At 49.0% G+C, this 27268-nt stretch overlaps 8 protein-coding genes across 8 annotated transcripts; 3 read left to right on the top strand and 5 right to left on the bottom strand.

Annotated features, from left to right (window-relative positions):
• Positions 1 to 6209: 6209 nt before the first annotated feature.
• Positions 6210 to 7162, bottom strand: VTN77DRAFT_5233 (uncharacterized protein; the record flags this gene model as incomplete). Its single annotated transcript, XM_069421380.1, has 4 exons — positions 6210 to 6467; positions 6553 to 6752; positions 6851 to 6983; positions 7040 to 7162. The coding sequence occupies 4 exons, from the start codon at positions 7160 to 7162 to the stop codon at positions 6210 to 6212; spliced, it is 714 nt and encodes a 237-aa protein (XP_069277048.1).
• A 4647-nt stretch (positions 7163 to 11809) lies between these two features.
• Positions 11810 to 12520, top strand: VTN77DRAFT_5232 (uncharacterized protein; the record flags this gene model as incomplete). The annotated part of the gene is made up of 1 exon (XM_069421379.1): positions 11810 to 12520. One exon carries the CDS (start codon positions 11810 to 11812, stop codon positions 12518 to 12520), a length of 711 nt encoding a protein of 236 aa, XP_069277047.1.
• A 961-nt stretch (positions 12521 to 13481) lies between these two features.
• VTN77DRAFT_5231 (uncharacterized protein) lies at positions 13482 to 16241 on the bottom strand (the record flags this gene model as incomplete). Its single annotated transcript, XM_069421378.1, has 6 exons — positions 13482 to 14065; positions 14117 to 15608; positions 15677 to 15926; positions 15992 to 16047; positions 16111 to 16138; positions 16192 to 16241. The coding sequence occupies 6 exons, from the start codon at positions 16239 to 16241 to the stop codon at positions 13482 to 13484; spliced, it is 2460 nt and encodes an 819-aa protein (XP_069277046.1).
• Positions 16242 to 16523: 282 nt separating this feature from the next.
• VTN77DRAFT_5230 (uncharacterized protein) lies at positions 16524 to 16798 on the bottom strand (the record flags this gene model as incomplete). Its single annotated transcript, XM_069421377.1, has 2 exons — positions 16524 to 16691; positions 16751 to 16798. 2 exons carry the CDS (start codon positions 16796 to 16798, stop codon positions 16524 to 16526), a joined length of 216 nt encoding a protein of 71 aa, XP_069277045.1.
• Positions 16799 to 17667: 869 nt separating this feature from the next.
• VTN77DRAFT_5229 (uncharacterized protein) lies at positions 17668 to 18369 on the top strand (the record flags this gene model as incomplete). Its single annotated transcript, XM_069421375.1, has 1 exon — positions 17668 to 18369. The coding sequence occupies one exon, from the start codon at positions 17668 to 17670 to the stop codon at positions 18367 to 18369; it is 702 nt and encodes a 233-aa protein (XP_069277044.1).
• An 874-nt stretch (positions 18370 to 19243) lies between these two features.
• On the bottom strand, positions 19244 to 20374 carry VTN77DRAFT_5228 (uncharacterized protein; the record flags this gene model as incomplete). Its single annotated transcript, XM_069421374.1, has 2 exons — positions 19244 to 20030; positions 20157 to 20374. The coding sequence occupies 2 exons, from the start codon at positions 20372 to 20374 to the stop codon at positions 19244 to 19246; spliced, it is 1005 nt and encodes a 334-aa protein (XP_069277043.1).
• Positions 20375 to 23398: 3024 nt separating this feature from the next.
• On the top strand, positions 23399 to 24345 carry VTN77DRAFT_5227 (uncharacterized protein; the record flags this gene model as incomplete). Its single annotated transcript, XM_069421373.1, has 4 exons — positions 23399 to 23515; positions 23594 to 23875; positions 23942 to 24208; positions 24268 to 24345. 4 exons carry the CDS (start codon positions 23399 to 23401, stop codon positions 24343 to 24345), a joined length of 744 nt encoding a protein of 247 aa, XP_069277042.1.
• Positions 24346 to 25101: 756 nt separating this feature from the next.
• VTN77DRAFT_5226 (uncharacterized protein) lies at positions 25102 to 26808 on the bottom strand (the record flags this gene model as incomplete). The annotated part of the gene is made up of 5 exons (XM_069421372.1): positions 25102 to 25546; positions 25601 to 25775; positions 25832 to 25908; positions 26545 to 26588; positions 26725 to 26808. 5 exons carry the CDS (start codon positions 26806 to 26808, stop codon positions 25102 to 25104), a joined length of 825 nt encoding a protein of 274 aa, XP_069277041.1.
• Positions 26809 to 27268: the final 460 nt, after the last annotated feature.

Below are 27268 nucleotides of genomic sequence, written 5' to 3'. Positions count from 1 at the left end.
AAGTGGAAGATGACAAACAACCTTCTGACTCACTAGCGTACATGAATCGCGTATCACAGTTGCTTCCACTCCTTCTAGACCAGCATTGGAGACCAACTGCAAGGTATTCCCGTCCATTTAGACTGGTAAAGTGAGGAGCAAACCTAGCGGGAATCGACTGGCGCTGGGTCCAGAAATTGCCATAGCAGAGCACGTAGATTGCCTGACAGGTACGGACAGGAACAAGTCATTCCGTCTCTCTTCTTGTCTTCTGGTTGAGCACACGAGGAAACACCACGACACTCCTTGCCTTCAGGAACACAGGCAATCGACTGGCGGGAGGTAGAGGACGTTGGATGCACGTGTCGGGTGGAGCATCGACGATGACTCTGTAGAGTTCAGACCTACTTGTACAGAGATTGATTGATTTTTTGGTAGTTAATCCCTTGAGAGGCCACAATCTCCAGTCATTCATGCTGTATCTTCCTTTTGCTGAGACCATTTCTCTGGGACATAAAGGTGGCCTCACGCCTGATGCACTAGCGGATCACTTCTTACAGTGCTCTTCTAGCAGACAAAGATCTTGCCAGTGGGGTAATTTTGATATTTTTGGTTTTCTTGTGTTTGCAGAGAGGAAGTGGATGGTGATAGGTCATGACGAGAGATGAAGTATGAAGGTAAAAGGAAGAAAAATTCTGTCTTAGATGAGTGGCAGTTCCCCGGACGCCTCGGCAGGGGCCTCACGCCTGATCTACTGGCCGATCACTGCTACAGTGGTCTTCCAGCAAACAGAGTCTTGTCGTTGAGGTAATCATGGTTTGGTCAAAAGAGAGAAGATGTAGGACAGGGATGGATCCAGGCTCATAACCTGGAAGAGAGGTTGACGTCCCAGTACCTACAGAGAGGGTGGACAGAGAGGGAGAAGGAGGAGGTTGGGAAAAAGATGAAGGAAGAATGAGCGAGAGCAGCAGAGGCGTATTTATAGACGCGTCAGGCTAGGCAGCCAGTCACCGCGGGTCACCTGAGTGACTGAGTGACAGCTTGCAGGGAATGTTTGGCAATTACGTGGGTTCCCCTTTCAGACTAGCTCCTTGTTTTGGACGGTGAGTGCCCCCCTGGTGGCATCAGAAGAGATCCATTAAAAGTGTTGGACTTGATTGAATTCTTGCCTGTCGGACCACTTACAGTGCCTGTCGATCTGTGTTGATATTCAGGCTTTCCGTTACTAATATCTTGTTTTATGTCATCACTACTGTAGAGACTATTCTGACTGCTTATTATCGTATCTCTGATATCTGATAAATGCTACAGAAGAGTTCTTGGAGCGATACTCGTAAAGCGAGGACACATAACGTGCTGTACAGTACATCCAACAGTAATGTTGATAGTCGTCGATCACGTGACCTTATAAACCCTGTCCTGCGATATAGCTGCAACCAAAGGAACTTCTCAAGAAAAAGTTGAAAAGCTCAATTACAACAATTTACGTAGTCTGAGCTGATCAAGAAGCGTCTACATGATTCCTGAATTTACGGGGGAATTTTATCTCCACGCGCGAGGAGAACGATTGTCTGACGAAAACGATCAGAGAGACAAACTCCTGGCATTAAAAACGAATAAGAAAGATGACGAGGAATCAACTATCAGTAAAAGTATCCTTGCCAGCGTACTATATGTCATGTTGGATAATGTCCACACATGAACTTCTCTCGGAACCTACCCACTTTTTTGCCGTGGGAAAGAGTGGGTTGATCCTCAGAGTACAGCTGCCAGAGCAAGCAAGTCTTTATTGAACTGCCCCTTGCCGTCATCATATCTATATACGGGATGTTCTGGAAACAGTTTCTGTTTTCGATTACTGTACACTGTATAGACATTGATTATCGCGGAGTAACTCTTGAAGCCGTCTCTGTCCTTTTCATCGCAGAATTCACCCACTTTCTACATCTGTTTTTTTCTGCCCTGCCGGCTTTTGCCGTTCGATTAATTTCGTATGAGTCCATTCACCTATGAACTGCCAGAGTTTCTGCTTATCTTGCTCGATATGCGGATGACGGATTATTCACTCTGCCTCGCTTAATCCATTGGCAGTGAATACTTCTCCTCGCTTAATCGGTTGGTGAATCATTCTAATATCTTACTTAGCTGCCTCTCAGTGAATCAAGGCTCACGAAGTTCGAAGCTGGGTTATAAAAAAACCCTTCCCACCTACTGCTGAATTCTGTCTCTTTCCGAAATTCCGCCATCACCTCCCAACTTGAACCTTCCCCTCAACCATCTATCTTCCAACATGCCTCAATATATTTAGGCTTTCAACTTTCTACCTTCTTATGATATTCTTTCTTATATATAGACGGTTGATGTATCAATCTATATTTTATTTAAAGCATCCTTCCCGAATTGCTATACCTTGCTTGACCGTCGTGTCTGCTGCGAACATTATATCGAGAGGCACAGAAAATTCAAAAACTGTGTCATAGCTCCTGGCCCCGGTTGTTTGCTCGCCCTCCAAGGCAATGGCTTTGCCATTTGTGCCTGGGAGACCGCAGCCATCTCTATCAATTCCGTAAGTATCAATGATCATTCTATGCTGCACTCGTCTAACGTGGTATACGCTGATACCAAGTCGACTCCCAATAAGATGTTGCATGTCGGTGCAATTATCCCTGAATGGTCAAGGTACACCATCAGCTGGAGTGTTCAAGAGACTGACTATATGAAATGCAATGGCGTTAGTTTCCAGAATGTCCTTGGACTTCCCATCTCTACAGGCATTCTAGTGGCGCTCACTGGAAGACGGCACAAGGAAATTCATACTTATCAGACATTCTTATAAAGGGAAACACCAATCTCAGGAAGTTTTGTTGCACCTTTCCCTTCGAAGCCTCTGAGAACAACGCCAGAGCTCAGACTGTCAACCTTTATCGATTCCGTGTGTATTGATGCTCATTCAATACTATACATGCACTTGTCTAACAGAGTTTCCAAGGTACAGGAAAGTCGGCGATCCAGCGCGTAGATGCTGGGTTGACACAGTGGAAACACAGACGACTACTCTTAACATTCTTGTTGAAGTGGTTCCGCTGAAAAACAGTGGCTGGATAGGTGAATCGTTTCTAGCCAAGTGGCAGGTCAATGACAACGAACATCTGCCGGCAGGCGATGTTTACAATACCGACGGTGCCAGTACGGTGCAACGTTGAAGTTCAAAATTGGTGGAGTTCCTGTCGATTCGAGATTGAGCTCATCATCACTGTCCGTGGTATCGACATCTTTGCAGAATTAAAAACGGCCTCCGTTCTTGCTCAACCGCGAATATGCTGCTCTCAATCCAGTCAACATCTTCAAGGTGACGCGGTGCAAGTGCCCCTTAGTTGGGGTGATGGCTCCCAGTATTTCTTAACCACGAGTACGCTTCTCTGGAACGATTCAGTGTCTTCAAGGACGTTGAGGATTAATCGGTTCAAGCGGCATACGCCAGAGTCCACGCTATGCGAGGTTGGAACAAGTCTCGGCTCGACGCATTTATTGAATAATAGCTAAAGGAACTTCCTGGACGGGTTGCTCTCATCGAAGGCATCTTCGGATGTGGGAAGACCCTGGCTGCATCCATACGGACAGTGCCAGTAAAATCGACGTAGTTCCAATCGATCCAAAACTGAAGTTTGTCGTTACTATCCATCGTCCTCAGAAATCTGCCGAGTCCGAAGATATCCTCCACGAGATACTTAATATCTTTCATGCAGTGCAAGTGCCCCTTGATTGGCCTGCATCTGCGATGGTTCAAGCAACCATCAGCGTCGCTGAATGAAATTCTTTCCTGCTGTCAAAGGTGTCAAAGGTGCCATGGCTGGCGTCCCATCGACAAATCAGTCCAAGTGTCATCAAAGCAATGTGAAATTAGTCGACAATCTCATGTTGCATGTCTGAACCATATCCTGTGGCATCGATCAAAGTCATTATCTCATACACGGCACAGCTTGTTGCTGGTAGTCCATTAAGATGATCAGGTTCAGAGCATTAATATCGATGATGCTCAGCTGCATCCCATTGTGTTTGAAGATACAATTAAGCTCTACAGATACATGTTGAGCTTAGTATCTCCCAAATAACCTCCTTATACCAGCTGTTACATCTATCTTAGTATAGAGAGGGTGGCTAATCTAATGAGCTGCACAAACTCTTCTGCCATTTTGCACTTGATCTACTCAATACACTGCCCAGGGGTTTCGGTCTCATCGAAGGCATCTTTGAGGCAGGGCCGATTGTCAACCCGAATCCCTGGACTCCTCCCTCTCACGCTGAAGCTCATGAAAATGGATTGACTCGAAGTATGTGTGGGAAGGTGCCTTGCATATACTCAAACCATGCTTACAAGCTATACAGAGTAGTGCCTGCGATGACTGCAAATGAGAATGCCCTTGCACCTAACCCGGGCCTGCAGTTGAGTGCGATCAATGGGTTTGTGTATGTCTTGAATAGTTCGAACCTCTGGCCAGCATATGCTGAGTTGATTTAGGTGTCACGTCGCTGTGAACGGGGAGCAGATGTGCGGAATGACCTTCAGCTCCCAGCCAACTGTATATTTATCAACACACCTGTTGTGCCTATGTGGCAGGGCCTTTGCCTAAGCAGCAATAGCGCTGCTTTGCGCGTGTAGTGGCCTCCGTGTCCTTATGGTTGCTTCCACGGATCCCGCACTGCAAGCTCTTTCAAAAAGTCTCAAGGAACTCGATCTGAGCTTTCTGTCCTCGGAGTTTACAGGAAACGGCAAAGAAATAGCCCAGCTACTGTTGACTCCAAGCAGGGTGGTAAGACAGATATCGTCATCTTGGCTGGGTCGTCTTTGTCCTCGAGCATCATCTCGCCATTTTCCTCCAGTTCGCCCTCTGCAATGGATGGAAGACGACCTCAGTAACCTGCAGGGAAAGAAGCTCATTATGGATATACTCGTGGCTGCTATTGATACCGTGGTTTCATGGCAGATCATCGCTTCTGGTGCCAGCTCTGCATTAACGGCCACGGTCTGTTCTGGAACTGCATCATGGGAACAGGTCCTGATCAAAAAGACTTCAGATACCTAGGCATATCAATCGTTGCCAGTCTTCCACTCTTCCTTCCTTTGAGTTCACACAAAAACCTTTTGTCAACCAGAAAAGATCCATACTTAAAGGGAACCCGCATCAATCTGCATCTGAGTCATCTTCCTCCCTAGCAAGCGCTTATGCCCAATTCTGGTCACTGTACAACACAGAACAGAGGTGATTGTTCTCGAAGTGTCTTTTGTCATGGTGACACCGTGGCCAGAGCATCAGCAGAAGAAGGGGAATAGAACATGAGCAGGGGAACTCGTCATATGTAGCAGCTTGATTAGTGTGTATTCATCTGTATGGCAAACTTATGTACGTAATTAAATCACTACAGCCGACGTGCTGTGGAAGAAAGCTCAGTTATGGAACGGTATTTTATATGACAGACCACAAAACGGAGGCTGTCAGTGTTTAGTTTAGGGTGTTTGCGATCTGGCTGTGAAGCCTGCAACGCGAGAAAATGAAGGTGATGGAAATCCAGGTACCGAATATGGGAGACTTCGGCTTATAGAAAGCTTTCTTTTTCTTTTTCTTTTTCTTTTTCTTTTTCTTTTTCTTTTTCTCTTTTTCTTTTTAGTCTGCCAGTATAAGCATCTTCATTGACAGATGCAGCCAGACGTCTACCTACTCTTCTGTTCTTCTTAATTTCTCTCTGTCATGAACCTTCCTCATAGGATGTCTTAAAAAAAAACGCTGTCTTTTCTAGACTGGTAAATCGAAGTTGCTACTTGATATCGAGTTCGGGAGACTCGAATGGTAGTTCGCTGTCAACGATGCCAGCTTCATATCTCACCTACAAAGCCTCCTGGGTGAGATCATATTTTGTGACCACATGAGGAGGTAGACGATCGAATTGGCCAGCCAACCTGATACCTCAGTAGCGGATTTGAGACCTGGAGTCCACCGAGCAAAATGAGGTCTTTTTTTTTTTCTTCCTGTATGAAATTAATACAACAATGAACAGTTAATTCATCGATTCGAACGTTGTCATGGCCAACTAATGAAGGCTGGCTGTTTCAGGTCCATGCCTCAAGGCAAGATTTCTGAACTATATAAGCCGCATTTCCAACCGCAATCACGCAGAAGCAGCAAGTTTTTTTTTATAATTTGTTAATATCTCCAATATAGTCAGTCTATATATCACCAAGCAGACGTATAATAGTCCCAGCTGGCCTCCGTCTCCATCTCCTCATCCCACCACTTCTCAAACTCCAGCAGCCGTCGCGTTCGCTCCCTTGCGATCTTTCTCCCGGACTCTGTCTTCATCATTCCTTCCAGCTTTTTCAGCTTCCAGTTGAACACCTCCCGGGTGTCGTGCAAGCTACGGCCTCTGGCGCCGCCGAAGGCGAAGGCTCGGCCGATCCCTGCGGCGCCGATGGAGTCCAGTCGGTCTGCGTCCTATATATACTGTCAGCATGCTTCTGTACCCTTTCGAACGAACGGGAAAGAAGAAAAAAAGGAGGTTGACTGAAGGAGGATGCACCTGAACAATCGCCAGCTCAGGAATTTCCTTGATCCTGTCCCGGACCACTTGCAAGTCCTGGACTTCAGACGAGTATGAGACCCGACTGACGATTTTCTGCACTTTGTCGGCAAAGTCGCGATACTTGTCTTGGTCCTGGTTGTCGCCTTCTTCGACCTTGGACAGAATCAGGTCGTAGACCATTTTGCTTACGTTTTGATCTGCGTGTACCACTCAGTCTATTTCTATAGAAAAAAAAAAGGCGGGTCTATATCTATATGAATGATGAAGGAATAAATGAGTCCGAGAATGCACGCACCAGGCTTCGCATATTTTTTGTCACCGACATCATGCAGTAAAGCACCATAGACAAGAAGCGCATAGTCATACTTGACTTCCGGATGAAGTTCTGCTTCGGCCAGAGCGATTTCGCGGGTGTTCTTGAGGACTCTCTGGGGAAACAACATAAATTAATAGCTCATCCTTGACAAAGAATCCTCTGGCTTACTCGAATATGGGACATGTCATGTGATCCATCGTACTTGTTCATATGTTCCGTCACTTCTACTTGAAGGGCATCGAAGAGCCGACTGAGTTGATCGGTTGACAAAGATACAGACACAGAACCCATGGTGTAGCAGTAGTCAGTCGGTCGCCCAGTATCTGTAGTAGTTAGGAGATCCAAATCTATAGTATGTATGCGGCTGTTTTGCTGAATTGTGAGAAGGTAGAAGAGATTCGACTTGACTTGACTGGGTATGGTACGCCCGGGGAGGAGGAGAAGGAGAGGAAGGTAGAGCCTACTGCAGAGAGGTTTGCTCTGTCTGAACAGTGATGGGGGGGTATACACAAGAACCTTTACACAAGCGCCATCATACATGTACTCCGTAGTCCATCCATATTCAACATCAAGAATTAGGAATGATATATTAGAACGAATCTGTGAGTCACGCCGGTTATAGTCAGTTATAATCAGCTGCGGGGTTCGGAGCCAATTACACGAGCTCCTGAGGCTGCTCGAGTCATGCAACTGCCATGCCTCAGCTTAGCCGATGTAACCATTATTATTGCTGCTTTAATTCTATTTTTGCCCTAACTGGTAAGTGATAATCTTATCTTTGATTTTTATTCTTTTTTGAATCATTGATCGTGAACTGATAGGGCTGGGACGAATTATCTACTGTACTTCCTTACTATCAATACAATCGCAAGCCTCCAAAAGAAAATCAGTTGTCTCGAGGATCTGGCCTTGCCATGTGGCTGTTTTAACTATCCAACAAAAAAAAAAGGAGGAGAAGGAGGAGGGATAATAATAACCTACTTGATCTCAACCCCATCACCCTAAACGCTTCTTCTGCAAACTGTCGAACGGAGCAGGATCCACTGCTGGAAAGAACAAAGTCGCTTGCCTCGGGCAGTTGCATCATCGAGTAGACACCTCGCATCATATCTTCGGCATGACTCCAGTCCGGTTTTTCGTCCAAATTCCCCATCTCGATGGTTTGAATCAACCACGAGAGATGTTGGTGACTCCATGCGTGATGTTGCGAGTGACGAATATGACGTCTAGTATAGTGCAAGTACATACAGTGACAAGCATGCTATATTCCTCAGGAATGACAATAGGTCCTAGGACAAATTTACCTCTCAGCGGTGACTCATAGTTATCGAGAATGCTGTTACGGCAAACCTCTTGTGCTGCTCACGAATGGTTTTGGTTGTCCAGAAAGCAAAGATCTTCGCATTTGCGTACAGCGACAGCGGGCAGAAAGACGTCGTTCCGTCTGAGGGATCTTCACGACTCTGCGAAAAACCTCCGAGCTGCAAGCCTGTTTATGTCTGTACATAATTCGAGTGAGTTAGTATCTTGATTTTTAGATTAATGAAAGCGAGAAAGAACGAACTGACGTTGTAGAATTTGACCCGTTGGTTTAATCTGAGAGTCGTAATTGTTTCCAGGATCCTCAGCGTCCCTAGCACATTCACATTGCTAGTATAGGACACTATATCGAGTGAAAGGATCCACTCGAGAAACCATGGCTGAACTGGCCCATGATGTGGCCGGCAAAGTACAGCTAAGCATCCAAAGGTGTCAAATTCGACAGCTGATATCAACACAGATGCATCAAGAACATCCCATAGCCGCTGCATGATCGCATGTTCATCAAAGAGACCTTAAAATCTCAGATTATAGATACTCTCTCCGACCTCGAACGACAATATTTCTCCAGTTTATTTCTCTGAACACAGAGCATGGCGCTGAGAAACCCCATGTGTCCAAGATCCCACCCTCTGGAGATCTTGCTCCTCCAGAAAGAACGTGTGAAACAAAAGACTTAGTGAGAGACAGTGAGGAACAAACGCCTGATCAATTTGTCTCTTCTGCACTGGTTGTGTCCTGTCTTACCTAACCTGGCGAACCACCTGCCTCCAGCCAATCACCCCCTAGCCTCAGGGCATATATCATTCCTTTGTCTCCCTTCCTGTCAACAACTCGGGCTGCGATGGTAGCGTGGTTAGGTCTCTACCCAGACTCAGTCTGCTCAAACGCAGCCTGAGTTCGAATCCCTCTGGTTCCTCCAAAAAAGGATCCCAGCTTTAACCTAACAGAATTCGTCGAGGTGCTCCGGGAGGGAGGGCACCCCGTCTCAGATGCGTTTTGTTTTTTGTTTTTTCTTTTTGTTTTTTCTTTTTTTATTCTTTTTCTTTTTCTTTCTTTTTTTTCTTTTTTTCTTTTCTTTTTTTGATTTTTTTTTTCGTGACCTCATGTTGTTGTCTCCTTTTTAGGAAGGATGTGAAGTTCTTCAGTTCAAAATCGCCACGAATCAACTTTGAAGGAGAGTATCCTAGCAACAACACACAGAACTCCATCCCACATTTCTCTCCAGATCAAACCCCTCACTCAGCGATTGGGAGTATCTAGCTGAGGATTTGTTGAAAGGGCGATGCAGGCTTATCAGGTACGTTGACCATGCCATACCTTATCTTTCCTGGTCTGACCTCAGACAAAATTCAATAGACCCTTGCTAACGGATCCAGTGTTTTGCGTCCCTAGATCGCTGTAGTGGAGGCCTATTCGTTGACCATCTGTTCCTTCACGACCGTCAAACCAGAAGACCTCGTTGCAGTCGATGTCTCTTTCTACATCATGCAGAGGAAGCGTTTGAAGTTGTCCCTTCACCGCCACATCGATGGTATCTTCAATCGAAGATGACTGACCGAGATGTTGCTCTCTTGAAGACGTTTGACAAGATGGACGGCCAGACCGCTTTCTGTTAGTGTCATCTTTTCTGAATCGTTTGATAGTATTACTAACGTGTTCTTCTAATCTTGTAGATGCTCCTTATTATGGCTTTCGAGATCCGAGAGTAGGAACAGTTCCTCCAGAAGCAGCATTCAACTTCAATGTCTCGTGTTCAGAGGAACAGCGCTGTCTTCAAGACTGTAGGAGTGAAACGAGTCTGGATTCGAGCAAGAAGAGATACAATGAAATGTTAAGCAGGGACAATTTTGAGCCCTGAATATTGTATCTGCGGTGACTACCTTTCTAAAGTCAGATCAGACGGCAAATATTCTCCAAAAGCCAAGTGTAGGATCCAGAGGGAATAAATTGCTGGTTCTCTAGCTAACTATATCATAGACACTGCCCCTCATTCCCTATACGGCAGTCACGTGTAGGCCGCGAGGTGTAGACTGAGAAACTACTCCCAACCGAGCCAAAAGACCACTCTGAGTAGGCTTCGATAAAAAGACTAGCTTATGGATCAAGTCAAAGACCTCGAGACCGCAGTCGGGCAACTTGGACTGCAGCTATAAAGGCACAGGAAGCCAAGGAAGACCCCTGCGTCTCTACTGAATTTCAAGAGCTATTTGCACAGCTTCAAGGGAATTATTCTCAGCCATCAGACTGAGAATTCGTGAAGGCGCGCCTTTACCTTCAAAACTACTCCCATGGCTTCGCAACATAATCCTACCGCTTCTAGGCCCTCATACCAACATGCTCGACCTCCTCTTGCTGGCGACTCGCCTGTACATAGCTATATTATGTAGTCTTGGAACCTCGAAGACAACTAGCAATGACGACAAGTCATCATGCAATCCATTTATTAGGAGTATACTTGTGCCTGGTAGGTAGGTAGTGTTGATTATCTGTCCAAGCTCTGTCCGATCCTCGTCTTGGACCTAGCAGTGTTAGTATAAATAGATATTGCTTTGATGCGAATCATCAATTCAGGCAGAGAAGTATTTCAGAATTTTCAAGGGAAAGAGAAATAATTGGAATGAATGCAAGCTTACCTACTGATATATCCCATTCAAGTGGCGGGTCGAGGTCGGTGGTTGTATTGAGGTGGGCGGCAATGGAGCTGTCTGTCATGACGTTGCGGGCTGACAGGATTCACTGGAAGTGATTGACTAGTCGTGAAATAACCTATTCACTGCAGTACTTCTCCGTCAATCAAATAAAAGAATTTCTCCCATTCACTCCTCTGATCCAATTCCACCGTCCATCATTGGCCCAACTCATCTTTTTTTTTTCCCTTTTCTCTCCCTCTCGCATTGGGCGAGGTCATCCGTTGGATATACATACAATACTCACAACTAATTAATATAACACTGACCACAATGAATCCTTGTGTTTGATATTTTCTTTTTTCTGTCAACAGTCTCCTGTCTTTCCCGGTCTTTTGTGTGGGCGCTCTCTGCCTCCGCTCCGCCGCGCCGCAACTATTCCCTCCTTCTCAGCTCCTCCACATTGCCTAATTTAACGCTTTAGATCGGTCCCACCAGGCGCGTTCTAGGTACATACCTACTCAATCCCTCCTTCCACGAAGCGACCGGGAAATCAGGACTCTGGGGACAGAGTCATTGCAGCAATCGTCTGGATAACGGGCCAATTAATAATGTGAGTGCCGATACTCTACCTGCAGGCTCTTCCAATTCTATCCCCCGGCGGAGTGCGAGAGAGACTAATATTAAGGTGCTTTGTCTAGCTCCCAGTTTTGGCTCTGAGCTTCGATAGCTTCGCCTTCCACCTTCTTCCACGATCCGGCGTGACCTTTTTCGTGTTCATACCTCATACCTATCCGGGGCAGGATCCCGTTGTCGTCGTCTCGTCTCGCCGCGTCGTGCTGTCGCATTCATGAGCCATTGAATGGTGCTGCTGCTTGTTTCTAGTCGACGATCCGTGTCTTGTTGGAGATAGACTACATACATTGCCATCTACATATCTGTGATCGGTTTTGGAACGTACGAAAAGACGGTCCCGTCTGGTCCTACCATGATGCCCACCACCACCTCTACCACTGACGCCTCGACAACACTTTCTCCCGCCGCTCTCGAGTCCGACCTCTTCAATCACCTCGCAAGCACCTCTGCCCTGGAAGACCTCCACGCGAACCTCCTTTCTGCCCTCCAACGCGCCGGCTGGACCGAGCGAGTCCGCAACCTCTCCCTTGAACTCCTCCGCGCCGGCCGCTGTGACCATTTCGACGACGTCGTGGATGCCGTCGTCGCCCTCGCCGAGGGACGAAGCCATCCAGCCGTGACGCCCGAGGACGGCGCGCGGGACCGTGACCCGGACGTGGACGCGTTTTTCGAGAACATCGACATCCGAATACCGAGTTCTGTCGTCGAGCAGGGAGTGAGGGCGATCAAGGAAGCGCTACGACCGATCGTCACCATTGAAGATGACGGTGAGGTGACAGATGATGGCGAGCAGCAACAGCAGCAACCACAACCAGAAGGGCCAACGTCAACGCCAATAAAGAAGGAAGAGTCCACGGATAGCAAGCAGAGCAAAACAGGAGGAAAAGATACCGGCGGTGGCGGTAGCGGTAGCAGTAGCGGTCACCGCAAGGACAGCATCAGCAAAGACACGTCCATCCCTCGTCCTCCTCCCCTGAAGAACGGCGACGCGAGCCCGTCAAAAAAGCCAGCGAAGGACAAGAAGCCCAAGACGGGAGGCAAGGACGTGAAGACCAGCAGCTGAAAATGGTAGCAGCTGGGGGGGGGGGGGGGGGGAAAGCTAGCTGCGTTGTACAAATACAAGATACAAAATACAAAACTCAAGACTACAAGAACAGGGAAGGGGAAGGGGCGTTTTTGGTTCTTGGTCATTTCCTCTGCTCAAAAAGGAGCGGCATCATGTGTCATTTCTCCATTCCTAGGGTTTGATTTGGTTTGGTTGGTTTTCATTCACAGCCTGGCGAGGCGAGGCGAGGCGAGACTTTAGAAGCTATGCTATGCTATGCTATGCTATGCTATGCTATGCATACGATTATCGGCGGGGCGTCTAATTGTCACTTTTTTTTTTCTCTACCTTTCTACATGTACCATACCATGGCATAATTCTTACTATTTATTATCATTGATAGGGTACGATACGATACCATTTCAGCGGTCTCCCTTTTTTTTTTCCCCCCACAATTCTTCATCCCGTTTTGGGGAGATATAAGCTTAGGTCGATTCGAATACAAGCTTGGGTTGACGGGTTCACACATCCATTCATTCCGCAGGCAAGCAGGGCAAATGACATGTAGAATAATAGAATAGACTAGAATAGACTAGAATAGAATAGATAGAATACAAGAACAGTCTACCAAGCTGGCGGCCATGGATATGGAATGGGATGAATCCCGTCCCATTTCCGACTGTCTTTCCATCTTAATTTCTTTTCATTTCTCTTCTTTACCTCGCCTCCATCTGTAACGCGATTCATATCACCGTAGATGCATGCATGACAAGAGATATCCGTTTCAATTCGATTTCATCCTCTTCTTCTTCGTCGAGTATACAAAGTAAGAAGAAAGAAAGAAAATTTCTTGAGACTACCTAGCTGCTTTGCTTTCACCAATCGATAGATTTAAGCTTCAGTGATAATAAAAGATAAGAAAAAAAACCATCACATCACATCACGTTTCATGTTTCGCACCGTTTCATGCTTAATTAATTTAATCGTAGAGGCTGTCATCATTGCCCGCTTCGCCGAAGCCGTTCTGTCCAGTGCTACCGGTGGCCTCCTCAGCGGTCGGGAACCGGAAGAAGGCGCTGCCACCAGAGTTCTTCAAGCTCTGGGCAAACGCCTCGTAACGGCGGATCTCGACATCGCTGACGGACCGTCGAGCGGACTTCATGGCCTCTTCGAAGTGAGCACGGGTCAGCTCCGGCACCGGGTCCTCCTCTTCCTCCATCGCGACGTCCTCACCGGCAGCCTCACGCTGCTTTTGACGCTCAATATCAGCCGCAATCGACTGCTTGATGGCCAACTTGACTGCCCGTTGAGTAATGAACCCAAGATCAGCACCAGAGAACCCGTGGGTCTTGCTGGCAATGTAGGCAAGGTCGACATCAGGAGCCACGGGAGTCTTGCGCAGCTGGGCCCGCAAGATACTCTCACGAGAGGCCTGGTCGGGCAGAGGAACGTAGACCAGGGTGTCAAGACGGCCAGGTCGGCAAAGAGCAGGGTCGAGCTGCTCCGGGCGGTTGGTTGCACCAATGACGAACACGTTCTTCTTCGCGGTCATGCCGTCCATTTCTAAGACACGTTAGTACGGTTCAAGCGTGAACATAGGATATAGAAACTTACCAGTCAGAAGCTGGTTTACAACCCGGTCGGAAGCACCACCAGCATCTCCGATAGAACCACCACGGGCCTTGGCGATAGAATCCAACTCGTCCAGGAACACGACACAGGGTGCCGCAGCGCGGGCCTTGTCGAAAATGTCACGGATGTTGCTCTCCGATTCACCGAACCACATACTCAACAGCTCCGGACCCTTGACGGAGATGAAGTTGGCAGCACACTCGTTGGCCACCGCCTTGGCAAGCATGGTCTTACCAGTACCCGGAGGACCATAGAACAACACACCGCGAGACGGCGACAGACCGAACTTGGCGAACTTCTCGGGGTGATCGACAGGGTACTGGACGCTCTCGATGAGCTCGCGCTTGACGTCCTCCAGACCACCAATGTCTTCCCAGCGGACGTTGGGAACCTCGACGACGGCAACCTCGCGAAGAGCCGAAGGGTTCGAGACGCCAAGAGCGTAGCGGAAGTTCTCCATGGTGACACCTAGCGAGTCGAGAACCTCGGCGTCGATGGTGTCCTCGTCGAGATCGATGAGATCCATCTTCTCACGGATCTGCTGCATGGCGGCCTCCGAGCACAGCGAGGCGATATCGGAGCCAACGTAACCGTGCGTTTCGGCGGCGATGGTCTCGAGGTCGACATCCTCCGCGAGCTTCATGTTCTTGGTGTGGATCTGCAAGATCTCGAGACGGCCGGTCGGGTCAGGGATACCGATGTCGACTTCACGGTCGAAACGTCCGAAACGACGCAGGGCCGGGTCGATGGAGTTGGGACGGTTGGTTGCGGCCATGACGACGACGTTGGAACGGGCCTTCATGCCGTCCATGAGGGTCAGGAGCTGAGAGACCACACGACGCTCGACCTCTCCGTTGGTTTTCTCACGCTTGGGCGCGATCGAGTCGATCTCGTCGATGAAGATGATGGATGGCGCGTTCTTCTCCGCCTCCTCGAAAGCCTTGCGCAGGTTGGACTCGGATTCACCCGCCATCTTGGACATGATCTCGGGACCGTTGATGAGGAAGAAGAAGGCGCCCGTCTCGTTGGCGACGGCACGAGCCATCAGGGTCTTACCGGTACCGGGAGGACCGTACATGAGGATACCGCGCGGGGGCTTAATACCGATGGACTTGAAGAGTTGAGGGTGGCGCAGAGGCAGCTCGACCAGTTCCCGGATCTGAGCCATCTGCTTTCGGCAACCACCGATGTCATCGTAGCCGACTTCGTTGAGGCCGCCCTCCTCGTCCTCGCGCTGGATGGGCTCGCCCTCACAGTGGATGATGGTATCCTGGGCGACAATACCGTATTCCGGAGGGTCGACCTCGACCACCTTGAACTCGACTTGCCTCATGCCACCGCGGACAGTGAACAAGTCACCCTGCCTGACAGGTCGGTAGGCTTCACGGAAGTATGGAGCAAGGAAGACGTCGAAGAGAGAGCCGGTAAGACCCTCGACGGTATCGGCGATGGGGAGGACAGCGATACGCTTGGCCTGATGGACGAATGTGGTTAGCAGGGCGCCGTAGACGCTAAGGACAAGGGGGTTAGGATGATACTCACATATTTGATATCCGGGCACGGGTGCACAGTGATGATGTCTCCATGCTTGACACGCAAGTTATGCCTGACCACACGGTTGATGCGGGCGCTGCCATCATCGAGGTCGTCATCCGCCAAGACGATCAGGACAGTGTCTCGTCGCTTCTTGCCCTTGACCAGCACTGTGTCGCCACGGAACAGCTGCAGAGTCTCCATCGTGTTGTTGGAGAGGGCGATGATGGAGTTATCATCGTTGACGGCATCAGTCACGCTAGTCGTCTCGTCAGCGAGGGGTTCCTCATCACCAGTGGGGTTGGAAGGGGGACTGTCACTTACATCAACGAGTTGGGCTTCTTCTTCTTCTTGAGAATAGCCGTTGCGGTGTCGAGCTCCTGCGACTGGGTTAGTTCGCTGTCTTGAGGGTTCATCGCTCTTTTTGGCGAGGTTCGACCTACATCTTTCTTCTCGGCACCGGAGGGGTCACTGCGGGAGCAGTCAGCATCGTACCATCCGAGATAGGGCAGGGGAGGACTTACTTGAGATGTACCCTCTGTTTGCTGTGGACGTGATCCGGTTCTGCAGTCATTTTCACTGGAGATGGGGATGTACGAGGGGTGTTATCAAGCTACCAGACGTCACCGACGTGGACACCAAAACCACACAAAAGGACCAGAGAAAAAACCTGCCCCGGAAAAGAGAGCAGTTGAGAGAATGTGAATATGATAAGATCCAGCGAGGTACAGAGCTGGAGAGTGGAAAGGTGGGAAGTGGGAAGAAGAAGGAAAGATGCGAGAGGTTGGAGGTTGGCAGGGCAGCTCCGTTAAGAGGTGACGATATTGACTGGTGGTCGAGGGCGGTGACCTGCTGACTAAGGCAGATGTGAGCTGTCCCGCAGTCGTTGCTGTTCCTGGCGCGCGCTGTTTGCCAGCGTTTGCTTTGCTACCAGCCACGGATGCCGCCACCTCACCACCTCACCGCCCAAAGAAGGACATGGAATCCGCTCGATGGGTCGACCAGACTCCGCGGAACGGAGCAACTGTTGCGGAGCATGCCAGCAAAGCTGACGACAGTCGCTGCAGCCTAGCGATGGCATACATTCGCTAACGTAAGCAAGATCGAGTGGCCAGGCCGCCAGATCATCATAGCGCCTGAGTTAAGGCAGATCCCACAGCCCCATCCGAGGCAAACGCCATATACGGCCCTCATAATTACTACTCCGTACTACTTACTGATTGATGTGTTTAATATCAACCCCATCCTTTCCATTTATGCCAATCTCATCTTATCATCCTTTGGATCTCTACCTGATGCTCTCTCTTCGGAGTCTAGATCTTCAAAAAAGCCTTTCTCCATCCATGGTGTCTCGGATAGCCTTGGCAGGCATCGTACCAGGCGCACACAGGCATACTACCATGGCCTAGTGGTGAGAAGGCAGGGGAGGAATGCAGCTTAGTAGCTCGTGGATAGATGCTGTACCATGGCGACTTCAAACCATCGGCAGCCTTGCTGGCAGCCTCCCAGGCAGATACAGTATCTGCATCCACTAATCACCATAGTTGGTAAATTAGCATTCCCCTTTCTGATCTTTCAGTGTGATGCTGGTCTTTAGTGACCACGGCACATACAACAGTTTCAGGCTTAACTTTCTGTCTGCTTGGGAATGGTAGTATTCCAGCTGGTAGCTGGTAGATCCAGTCGAGTTATGTCTTTGATCGATCATTGAAATGACTCCTGTGTACTCTTTATCAGTCTTTCAGACATCATTCTTGCCTAAAAGCGAACTTCAGGCTATTCTATTGCCTGAGCCTCTTCTGCATGCTCAGTTGTTATCCTCGAGTCTCTGAATTGCTGATCTAATCAGGCGGTCATCAATCACATATCATCCTGTATGGCAGTATCTGCTAGCATCTCTGTAATCACCACCTACTCTTAAGAGTTTCAGGACTGCAACTTGTCAATCGTCTTGGAGTCCCCCTTCACGGGGAGACACGGGGTCTCCCTCGTGCTCCAGCATGGAGGTCAAACCCTGGTACCCTTCCGACTATCGCCTCGCCATGAGCAATACCTTTTCAGAGGAAGAGGTGAACTTCTTCCTGAAAAAGCCTGGTTGCTCGCCTCGCTTCGTCTATGGCGTGCTCATGCTCCCGACCGCCCTCAAATACTATATCGATGTCGACCAGAGCATGGAAATCGCCCAGAACATGACCCAGGCGACCCTCTTTGGCTACCAGCTGTATGCGTTTGCCGAGTCGAGTCCTCCAGTGATTGCACCATCGTCGAATCCGCGAGCGTCGGTCGAGGGCATGTTGGTCTTCAACCTCAATGAGGCCCAAAGAAACGCCATCTACCAGTTCGAGACCGGCCTGATGGATCTGGTCAGCGTCGAGGTGGAGATCTGTCAACGAGACAGTCGCAATAGCCGCAGTTTGCGCACAGTTGAACCCGTTGGCACCTTTGCATGGCGCGGTTCGGCGGACGGTCTTATCCCCTTGAGACAGGCAGCCTGGCAGATTGATGGTTTCCTAAGAAGCAGTTTCTATCAACAGATTGAGCGGTCGCAGAGAGCGAGTTGGACTGTACCTTCTTCTCTGTCCTCGTCGTTGTTGTCCAGAGATTCGCTGCGAGATCACGCCGGTCCATCCGCGCTGAATGACGAACGGGGAGGGTCTGGAGAGCGGAGGGCGTCTTTGGAGAGGATTATCGAAGAATTTTAACCTTATGAATCACCAGAAGTATGCTGACAGCCAATACAAGGGCCTCTTTTCGTTGTATTAAAATTGTTGATTGACTGACCATCATGAGCAGTGCATTTTCAGAATATCCGATAAACGATACGAAGATATCAGTTATCTCCTCAATACCCCAGGCATAAACGTCGCCGAGTTGATACCTTTCTAGCACCAGATCATCAAAATAGAGAAATCCACGACACGAGAACTGATTAACATGGTTTCACGATGACAGCAGAAGAAATCACGATATAGAACGTACATTATCTTCCACCCACAACCTAAATGTCTGTTGTCTTTTTTTTTTCTGGATTAGAGTGGACTTCCTCGACACTCTGTCCTTCTTGTCATTATTATCATGCCCCTTGTTATTTCACAGAGAAGGTTCTTTTTCTCTGTCCCTTTCCCCTCCCTTCACGATCTTTGAGAAAAGACAAAGAAGCCCAGTTTACCGCTCATCGATATTTACGACCACATCACATACAGGTGTATACCTCACCCATGTTTGTACTTCACTGTCCTTTCTTACCTCTTCTTTTCTTCTTCTGCCTATCTTTTTGTAATAATGAACCTCGACCTTAACCTTGACGTCAACCTCGTACCATGACTCAACCAGCATTGAGAGAGTTTTATTTTACACAAACCTTAAAAAAAAGCCTTAGCCTTTCCAACAGTTGTTTTCCTTGCCTACTACATAACTAGGTACATCCAGAACTGTAGACCCACCTAATCTATGGCTACCTATAACCCATGGGAGATCATTTTACAGTCTATATGCAGTAGACATCACGCATAAATACACACTGACCATGGAAAAGAAAGAAGGAAAAAAAGGAAAAAGGAAGAAGGAAAGGCAAGGCTACTGCTGGGCAGTCGCTCTCCAAGCGTCATATGCCCCCCAAATCTTCGCAATCAAACTGATGAATCCAGTCAGGCTGTCCGGCACCCCGATGCCCTTCTCCACACTCCAGTGGGCGCACAACGGCGCCCAGGCAAGGTTATTGACCAGACTCTTCCTCCATCTGCGGATCTCCTGTCTCCGAGCTTCCTCTTCCTCCTGCTTCTCCGTTTCGGATAATTCCAGACCCTTCTTCTTCCGCTCCTCTTCTCGCCGTCGAAACAGCACCGACTCCCTGGCCAATCGAACAAGCTCGAGCAGGACATAGCCAAACCAGGCACGCATACTCCAGAGATTCCACGCGTCGATTCCGCCCCATCTCTTCACGAGGCGTTTCCCGAAGATCCCCTTGGAGGCGAGGTACGCCACGTTCTCGAGCGCCTGATAGACAAAAATCGAAAACACCTCGAGATAAGCGATTATCCGCAGCACCCGATCATGCGGCGGGGATTTGGCTGTGGCGGAGCCCCAGGTCCAGATTGACACGAGGGCGAAGAGACGAAGAGCGTAGCGCGTTTCGGATATGAGCTTTGAGAGGGCGAGTAACGGTGGCTTCGATGACTGCGACGACGATGATGACGACGAAGAGGATGCAGGGGTCTGTCCTCGTAGTTTGTGAAGGAGGAGCAAACGCAGACGGTTCCGAAGAGCGGTCGATGGCGAGGACGCGAGAAGGTGATGTAAAGCGTGTGAACCATAACCGATTACGGACATCGTAAGGTCAAGGTCATTCGATGAAGATAGCAAGCTAATTGAGAATAAGATGGACAAAGTCAGCAGGGAGCATTATTTCTACCTAGGAACTGGTTTTTCGAAAGCGAATACAGTGTAGTTCTAGTGACAATTGAACAAAAGAACAGAAAACTCGACTCACGTATTCAGCCTTGACATCGTCACATCAGCGCTCGAGAGCATTGCAACCGCCGCGTGGCACGGTGATTTTTCGCATGATGAGACTGCAGGCCGCGACGGCTTTGATTGCCCCGCGGGGTCTATCGACGTCCCCGCAATCGCATCCTCATTCTTCGCGATGACAGCCTCTTCCTCACCAGGAGGTGGTGGTTGAGGTGAAGAATCTGCAGAATCTGCCATGCTGTATGTGCCTGTTTAGTTCAGCCTGGCGGCTTGCCAATGGAAGGATGCAATGCGACGCGACGCAGCTCTTATCTATATACTTTTGTGCTGTAACTGTACGACTGCGCAGTTGGTTTCCGATGCAGCTGATAATAGCCCGATAGGAGGAAAGATACCGAGGTTCGGACGGATATCGGGACGGGAGCCAACCGTAGAGTCGATAGACTATCCGAGTAGCGTGACATCACGTGCAGCGGTCGATCTATACAGTAGTACGCGTCGGTATTATTTTATCTTTATTACGCTTCGAAACGACCATGTTCTGAGGAAGTGTTCAAGTCAGGAAGACCCAGAGATGTCTGAAGGTCTTCTCATCAACGAAGATACCATTGGGAATGACCCATAATGATGAATGAGGCATGAAAAAAAAAACTAAAATACAGGCCCAGACTATCACCTCGTCCTAACGTCACGGTTCAACCTCCCCTAACTGGCTGTTTGCCCTTATCGTTTTTGTCCGATTCCTCCTTCTTCTCCGTATCAGAACTGTCACTTTGCTCTCCTTTGGCCGCAGCATCTTTGGTTGCTCTGTCATCAGGCGCGTTCTCTCGCCAGGCCTCTTCATCCTCGTCAGAGTCAGAGCCGATGATTGATTCGTATGGAGGAGATCACGGGCGAGTGCATTTAATCCAAGGGAACACGGTCACCTCGAAATCTTCTGGGATTGGCGTGATGTGAAGCGCCGGGCCTGTTGCAAGCGAGAAAAAACGTGGTCCTCGACGGGACTCACTCCTGGGCGCATTGCGCGTTTCTGGACGTTCCTCTTTCTGCGGAAGGCGTCTCGAGTCCTGCTGCGGGGTTGCCTCATCTCGAGTGTTGTCAAGTGCCCTGCCCGATGGCCCATGTGGCGTATTGCTCGACCGGGCCGACTAGGGGGGCATTGAGACGGGAGAAGGTCCTGCATTCAGAATTAGCCCATGTGTCTGCTTGTTGACTGCGGCATGGAAACGTCAAGGGGCTTCAAGCACACACCTCTTTCAGTTAAAGGCTCCATTGTTCCTTGAGGAAGACGGTGAGCTGAGGAAGGACGATAAAACCACGTCCAAGAGGCAGGCCTGCTTAAGAACTGCAGGCTGCTGCGGCCAGATTCTGCAGAACAGGCTGCATGAGAAAGTTCTCTCGTGCAGCCTCCTGTCTGGTGAGTGAAATGACACTGCCAGAAGTTTTCACAGTCCTCATAGGGAGGTTGATACGGTCGTTCTCGGCGACATGCAACCACTGGGGGATGATCTCCCTGATGCGGGATCGTCAGGGCACTTTTGTGGAGGCCCTAGAATCTGGTAGATATTGATGGGTATGTCCAGATTTCATGAGGATGTGCAGATATTGATAGGTATGTGCTTCTCCTGGGATACACATCTTTTAGATGTGTGTATACTCACATATACTTGTGTATATGTGAGTATACTTCTGTAATCTTCCAGTAGAGCAAGATACTCAAGGTATGCAAAGTGTATATATAAGTTGGTTTCTGTGATGAACAAGGAAAAGATGGAGATATAAATAGTTGTTCGTCACTACTGTTCTGGCCTGGTCATCATTTTGACTTGCAGCAGGCGCCACTTACATCTCCTTCATGCATGGAGGTTTCCCACTATTCACCGTGAGCTCACGGTGATTACCGTCCCAGCCTGATCATGATTTTGATTTCCAGCGGGCGCCACTTGTAGATCCTTCACACACATAGAAATTTCCTACCATTCACTACGAGCTCATACAGTGAATTGTCCACCGAGCATACTACCTGTTTTCGGGAATTTCCATGAGCTGCACATTCATCAAATGGAATAGACTGCTCCCCATCTTTGTTATTATTCACTGGCTGCAGATGTCACTTTCTCCTGTCCAAACTTAACATGTGACCTCACTTATGCACATAAGGGGATGGTAGAATCCTAATGGTTTTGTGCTATACGAGCACTCTACCTTTTTGTCTATATTCTCCCACCAGAGAGTTAGTCAAGTGGATAACCTTTATCACTGTTCTTGATACCTGTCCTCTGGCCATGGTAGATAATTCAACACAGCATCTTACTCTAGCAGAACAGAACAAAATAAAACCATCCAGCATACTGCTAAACTGGTGTTTCTTTGCACGTTCTTTCGAGGCATGATATACTTCATCAAGTGCAGTCTTCTGATTGGCGGAGACTTCTTTTAAGGGTCCTCGCGATCTCGGCCAATCGCCGGGCTGCCCGGCATCGGGTCCCGCTGGTTCCGTCGGGCGGCATTGGCGACTGCGGTGGGCCAGCCTTGGCCTCGCATCGAGCAGCAATGCGAGTAATAAATAATAATAGCAGACTATCCATGGATTAATTATCCACAGTGGGACAGGATTAGTTGACTACTAATTCAGTACTGTATCGACTCTTCCAGATGAAAATAAGCAGTGGAATAGTTGCGTATAGACTACTCCGTACTCCGTTTACTAGTTGATAACTGTTTCTAGGGGTTCGTTCTTAGCCGCGGTGCCAGTGCTGCGTGCAACGGAGCCCCAGGCCGAGGCATCGATCCGTCGCCAGCTCATCCATCAGCCCCCAGATCCTCCGTACTCCGTATTCCACCTGCCAGCTGAGCTCCTCCTCCACCCGCTCCTGCCTGCACCGCACCGCACCTTCACCTCCACCACCGTGTGTGGCATCGGGGATAATAATAATCTCTCGTGTCTCCTGGTGAGTGCACTGCTCAATTCATCCAGTCTGATCCTTTCTGGCGTTGCCTTCCGGTCGTCCCGCGACTCGAACCGTCTCGGTGGTTGCAACTCGTGAGGTCGTCCCGGTAGCTCAGCCGCGCCAAACCTTGCCTGATTGATAAATAAACAACTCCGCCCGTTCCCTTTTTAACCCCCGCGATTTTCCCAGTTACGCTGGTGACAAACCTCTTTGCTGATGTTGTGCATGAACAGCGAACTGCCCTGCTGAAGTGTCGCGCTTCTAGATTACACGCCCCTCTAGTCCGTTCCCCGCCTAGACGCACGTCATAATGTCGGTGAAGATCCAACAGGAGACTATCCGCACGAGCGGAGTCAAGCCAGAGGATCTGGCGCATAAAGTGGGCGAGCGCTTGACGGGAGGCAAGACCCAGACGGGCTACCTCGCGGTATGTACAGCCTATGTCCGAACGACAACTGGTTTAAGAGAGGGAGGTCCCTAAGAAGCCTTTTTTTGCTCACGTTAGCTGCAGTTCTACCTCAGACAGCTGCAGTCGAACCCGCTGCGCACCAAGATGCTCACGTCGGGTGTGCTGTCGGCTCTACAGGAGCTGCTGGCATCGTGGATCGCGCACGACATCAGCAAGCATGGCCACTACTTCAGTTCCCGCGTGCCGAAGATGGCGCTCTACGGGATGTTCGTCAGTGCTCCTTTGGGCCATTTTCTCATCGGCATTCTGCAGCGAATCTTCGCGGGCCGGACGAGTCTGCGGGCCAAGGTTCTCCAGATTCTCGTCAGCAACTTAATTGTATGCAACCAGTTTCCTTCCTTTCCTCCCTCTGTTTACTGCTTACTGAACCATGTCATCCGGCAGGTCTCCCCCATCCAAAACGCCGTCTATCTCGCCTCCATGGCCTTCATCGCCGGCGCTCGGACCTTCCACCAGGTGCGCGCCACCGTCCGCGCCGGCTTCATGCCAGTCATGAAGGTCAGCTGGATCACGTCGCCGATCGCGCTGGCCTTTGCGCAGAGGTTCCTGCCGGAACACACCTGGGTGCCGTTTTTCAACCTGGTCGGCTTCGTCATCGGCACCTATGTGAACGCTCACACGAAGAAGAAGCGTCTCGAGGCGCTCAGACGGGTATGCCAGCCGTTCCTTATCTTGTCACAGAGTGTGTACCGCTAACATTTCTACGGCAGCAGTATGACCAACAACGTCGAGGAGGCGCTCCTGGCCCTGGAGGCCCAAGCAGTGAGTACGGCCGAAAGAATAATTAGATCTGCGTTAGTCGTCATGGACACACGGACTCGATGACCAAATATATAATCTAGAGTGGTTCTCTGCCTGACTTGACTATCTCTTGCAAAGATAGCAGCAAATATTTCCTCGCGAGTGATCTCCAAAAATCTTTGCCCCATCTCACGCGAAAAGAACGAACCATACTGACTGCCAAATTTCATGCCAAATTCTAAAAAAAAAAAGACTGGCTGGCTGGTTTGATCGATTGCAAGTTGGGGGTATTCTTTTTTTTTCTTTTGTCATGACATACCTGGTATGGTATGGTATGGTGAAGAGGGGTTTCTATCTGTCTGGTCTGGGATACAACAACGGGATTCCTTGCTGTGTTTTTTTTTTGGTTGATTTCTCGATTTCTTGATGTTGGGTCTTTTTTTTTTCCTGTTTGTTTCTTCGTGTGTTTTGGTTTTCGGTGGATTTCTTGGTTGGATTTTGTTTCGGTGGATTTTGTTATTAATTTAGTTACCTAGGTAGTTATTATTATTATTATTGTTACTCTCTTGATTGATTGGTCTCTTGATTGATCTCTTATCACGATGTGTTACGAAATACTAGGTAGGTACCTAGGTAGGAAATAAGGAAGTATGAAGGAAAATCTTTCTTTCGTTTATTCATTTGTGATTTCATCATCAGAGAATTCTTGTTGAAAACCTCCAATGCGATAACAATATCATGCCCTCGACTGACTGGGTTCCCTATCTAGTTATCTAGTTATTTTTACGACACTTGTCATCAACTCATTCCACCTCCATCGCTTCCCCCGCGTTGTTCTTCCCCCCTCGCTTCTGCTGCACCCAGCCGACAAAGTCATCGAGCGTCCCGGGCCAGGCGCCATCGGCGCTCCACCAGCTGAAATTCTCGTCCTCCTTCGTCTTGCGCATGAACACCTCCGTCTGCTCCCAGAGGTCCTTGTTCACGGGCCTCTTGCCTCTTTCCTCGAGGAACTCGAGCCACCAGTCCAGCCATGGCGTCGTGGGCGTGTTCCATGGAATCCCGCCGTTGGCCTCCGTGAAGAAGAGCTGCCACTGCTCTGACGCGATTTCGAACGTCAGGTTGCGTTGGCCTTGCAGTCGGCACAGTGGGAATGCGTAGCGGTACACCCGGCGGAAGACGTCGGGTTGGGATGTGATGCGGGTGCGAAGCGTGGCGGCGTGGGAGATCATCTTCTCTATCGAATCGCAGCTGTTGTGACAGTTAGATATTACACCAGCCAGTCTAGCGGGCGAATCTCCTTACCCGACGGATTTCCAACCCTCGACGAACCCCTCTCGGGTGAATTCGCCCATGGATGGGGACTTCAGCAGTTCGGCAACGCCGAAGCAGGCCACTTCATCCAATCGTACTTGTATGTCGCCCAGAAATTTCATCGCTCCTTCGATCCCGATCGTGTCTGGGTTGTCCTCAGGTGCATCTGAAGCTAGGTTAGAAAGGACGTGTTATCATATCAGAAGCAATAGTAATACGAACCTCGATAGCTGTCGAATATCTTATTTAAAGATGAAACGGCCGAGTTGGCCCCTGCTGTCTGTGCACTTTGGAAGTATCTGCATCATTGCACGTTAGCATCAGAATTTCCAGATTCTGTAATGCATGAACGAGTAATAGTGCAATTTCAGGGTCCTCGAATCATAACACGATCTGAGAGCAACGGGAAAACGAGAAGAAAGACTCCTTGGGCACTAGAGTCGGCGTTCGAAATCCTTGTTTTGGTTTCTCTATAATAAGAGACCCGAACAATTCCAGGTAGAACTCCAGGATTTTTGCCGATGTCGGCTATCACCGAACTCAAGAGGAACAGAGTGCCAGACACCAATCGAGTCTTCCAAGTTCCATCAAGAAAGGAACTGCTGCCGCGATCATAAAACATATTAAGCAAGCAGAATCCTCGCATTGAGCCAGATATACGCTATTGCAAACTGAGGCATGCTCATGAATGATTGCCGTCGGGTTTCTGCTCACGATCTGGCATGCGACCGTAGACATCCCAATGTGATACAGACTTAGAAGCAAGAGAAGCGGAGTCTCTTAATACTGCATCACAGCTTCTCCTTCAAAAGATCCATGCAAAGACTCATAGAACCAAGGAGCCTGTAAAAGGAATCAAGCATATAAAAAGGAGAAAGGAAAAATCGAAGACAAATAATTAAGAAAGAAAAGAGAAGAACAAAAATCATACATACGCATCAACCGCCTGTTCTACATTCCACCCGTTTGATCGCAGGAACTAAACCAAACGAGGCAAACAAGTCAGCTAGTCTTTCTCGTAGGCAATGTATATCATCATTATCACCACTTTGGCACGGTATCGGAGACGGTAATGGACAGTACCAAGTAAAGGTGAAGCCCGCTGATCAACATACCTTGGCAGCAACCGAATCTTTGGCTGAAGTGAAATTCACGAATTGCGCTATGTATTGTTTCTGAGTGCTGGAATAAGGAGGCATGGCTGGGTGAGGAAGGCTGAGGAGAGAGGGGCGTATGAGGGGCGTATAATTCAGCAAGTCGAGGGACAACGCAAAGCGAGTGAGGCAGAGAACGGGTCTCGATGGGTCTCTATATCGAGTAGTGAGATAATCACAAGCAAAGACCGCTCTGTTTACTGATCTAATGATTGGGGAGTTGTTCAAGGATGGAACTCGAAATACGGTAAAGTAATAATGTCATTCATTGGGTCAGTTGTCCATACCCGATTCGGAGAATTGGCCCGCACTTGCCCTCGACGCCACTTTTCACGTGCAGTCACGCGACCCGCTTCACTTTTCCAGCAGATCGTTAGAAATACCTCTGTTAAGCAGGCCAGCAGAGCAGTCAGAAATATGGTTTTCTTAGATCCTCTAGCCTCGGAGAATGCTACACTACTTTGCATCAACGATATGTCGTCTCTTGCTAGCCTTCTACCCCGCC

This window comes from Rasamsonia byssochlamydoides (genome assembly GCF_041956645.1).
Source record: "Rasamsonia byssochlamydoides strain NRRL 3658 unplaced genomic scaffold VTN77scaffold_38, whole genome shotgun sequence".
Taxonomy (NCBI): Eukaryota; Fungi; Ascomycota; class Eurotiomycetes; order Eurotiales; family Trichocomaceae; genus Rasamsonia; species Rasamsonia byssochlamydoides.
The sequence above is the reverse complement of the archived record's forward strand: the minus strand, read 5'-3'. Positions and strand labels throughout refer to the sequence as shown.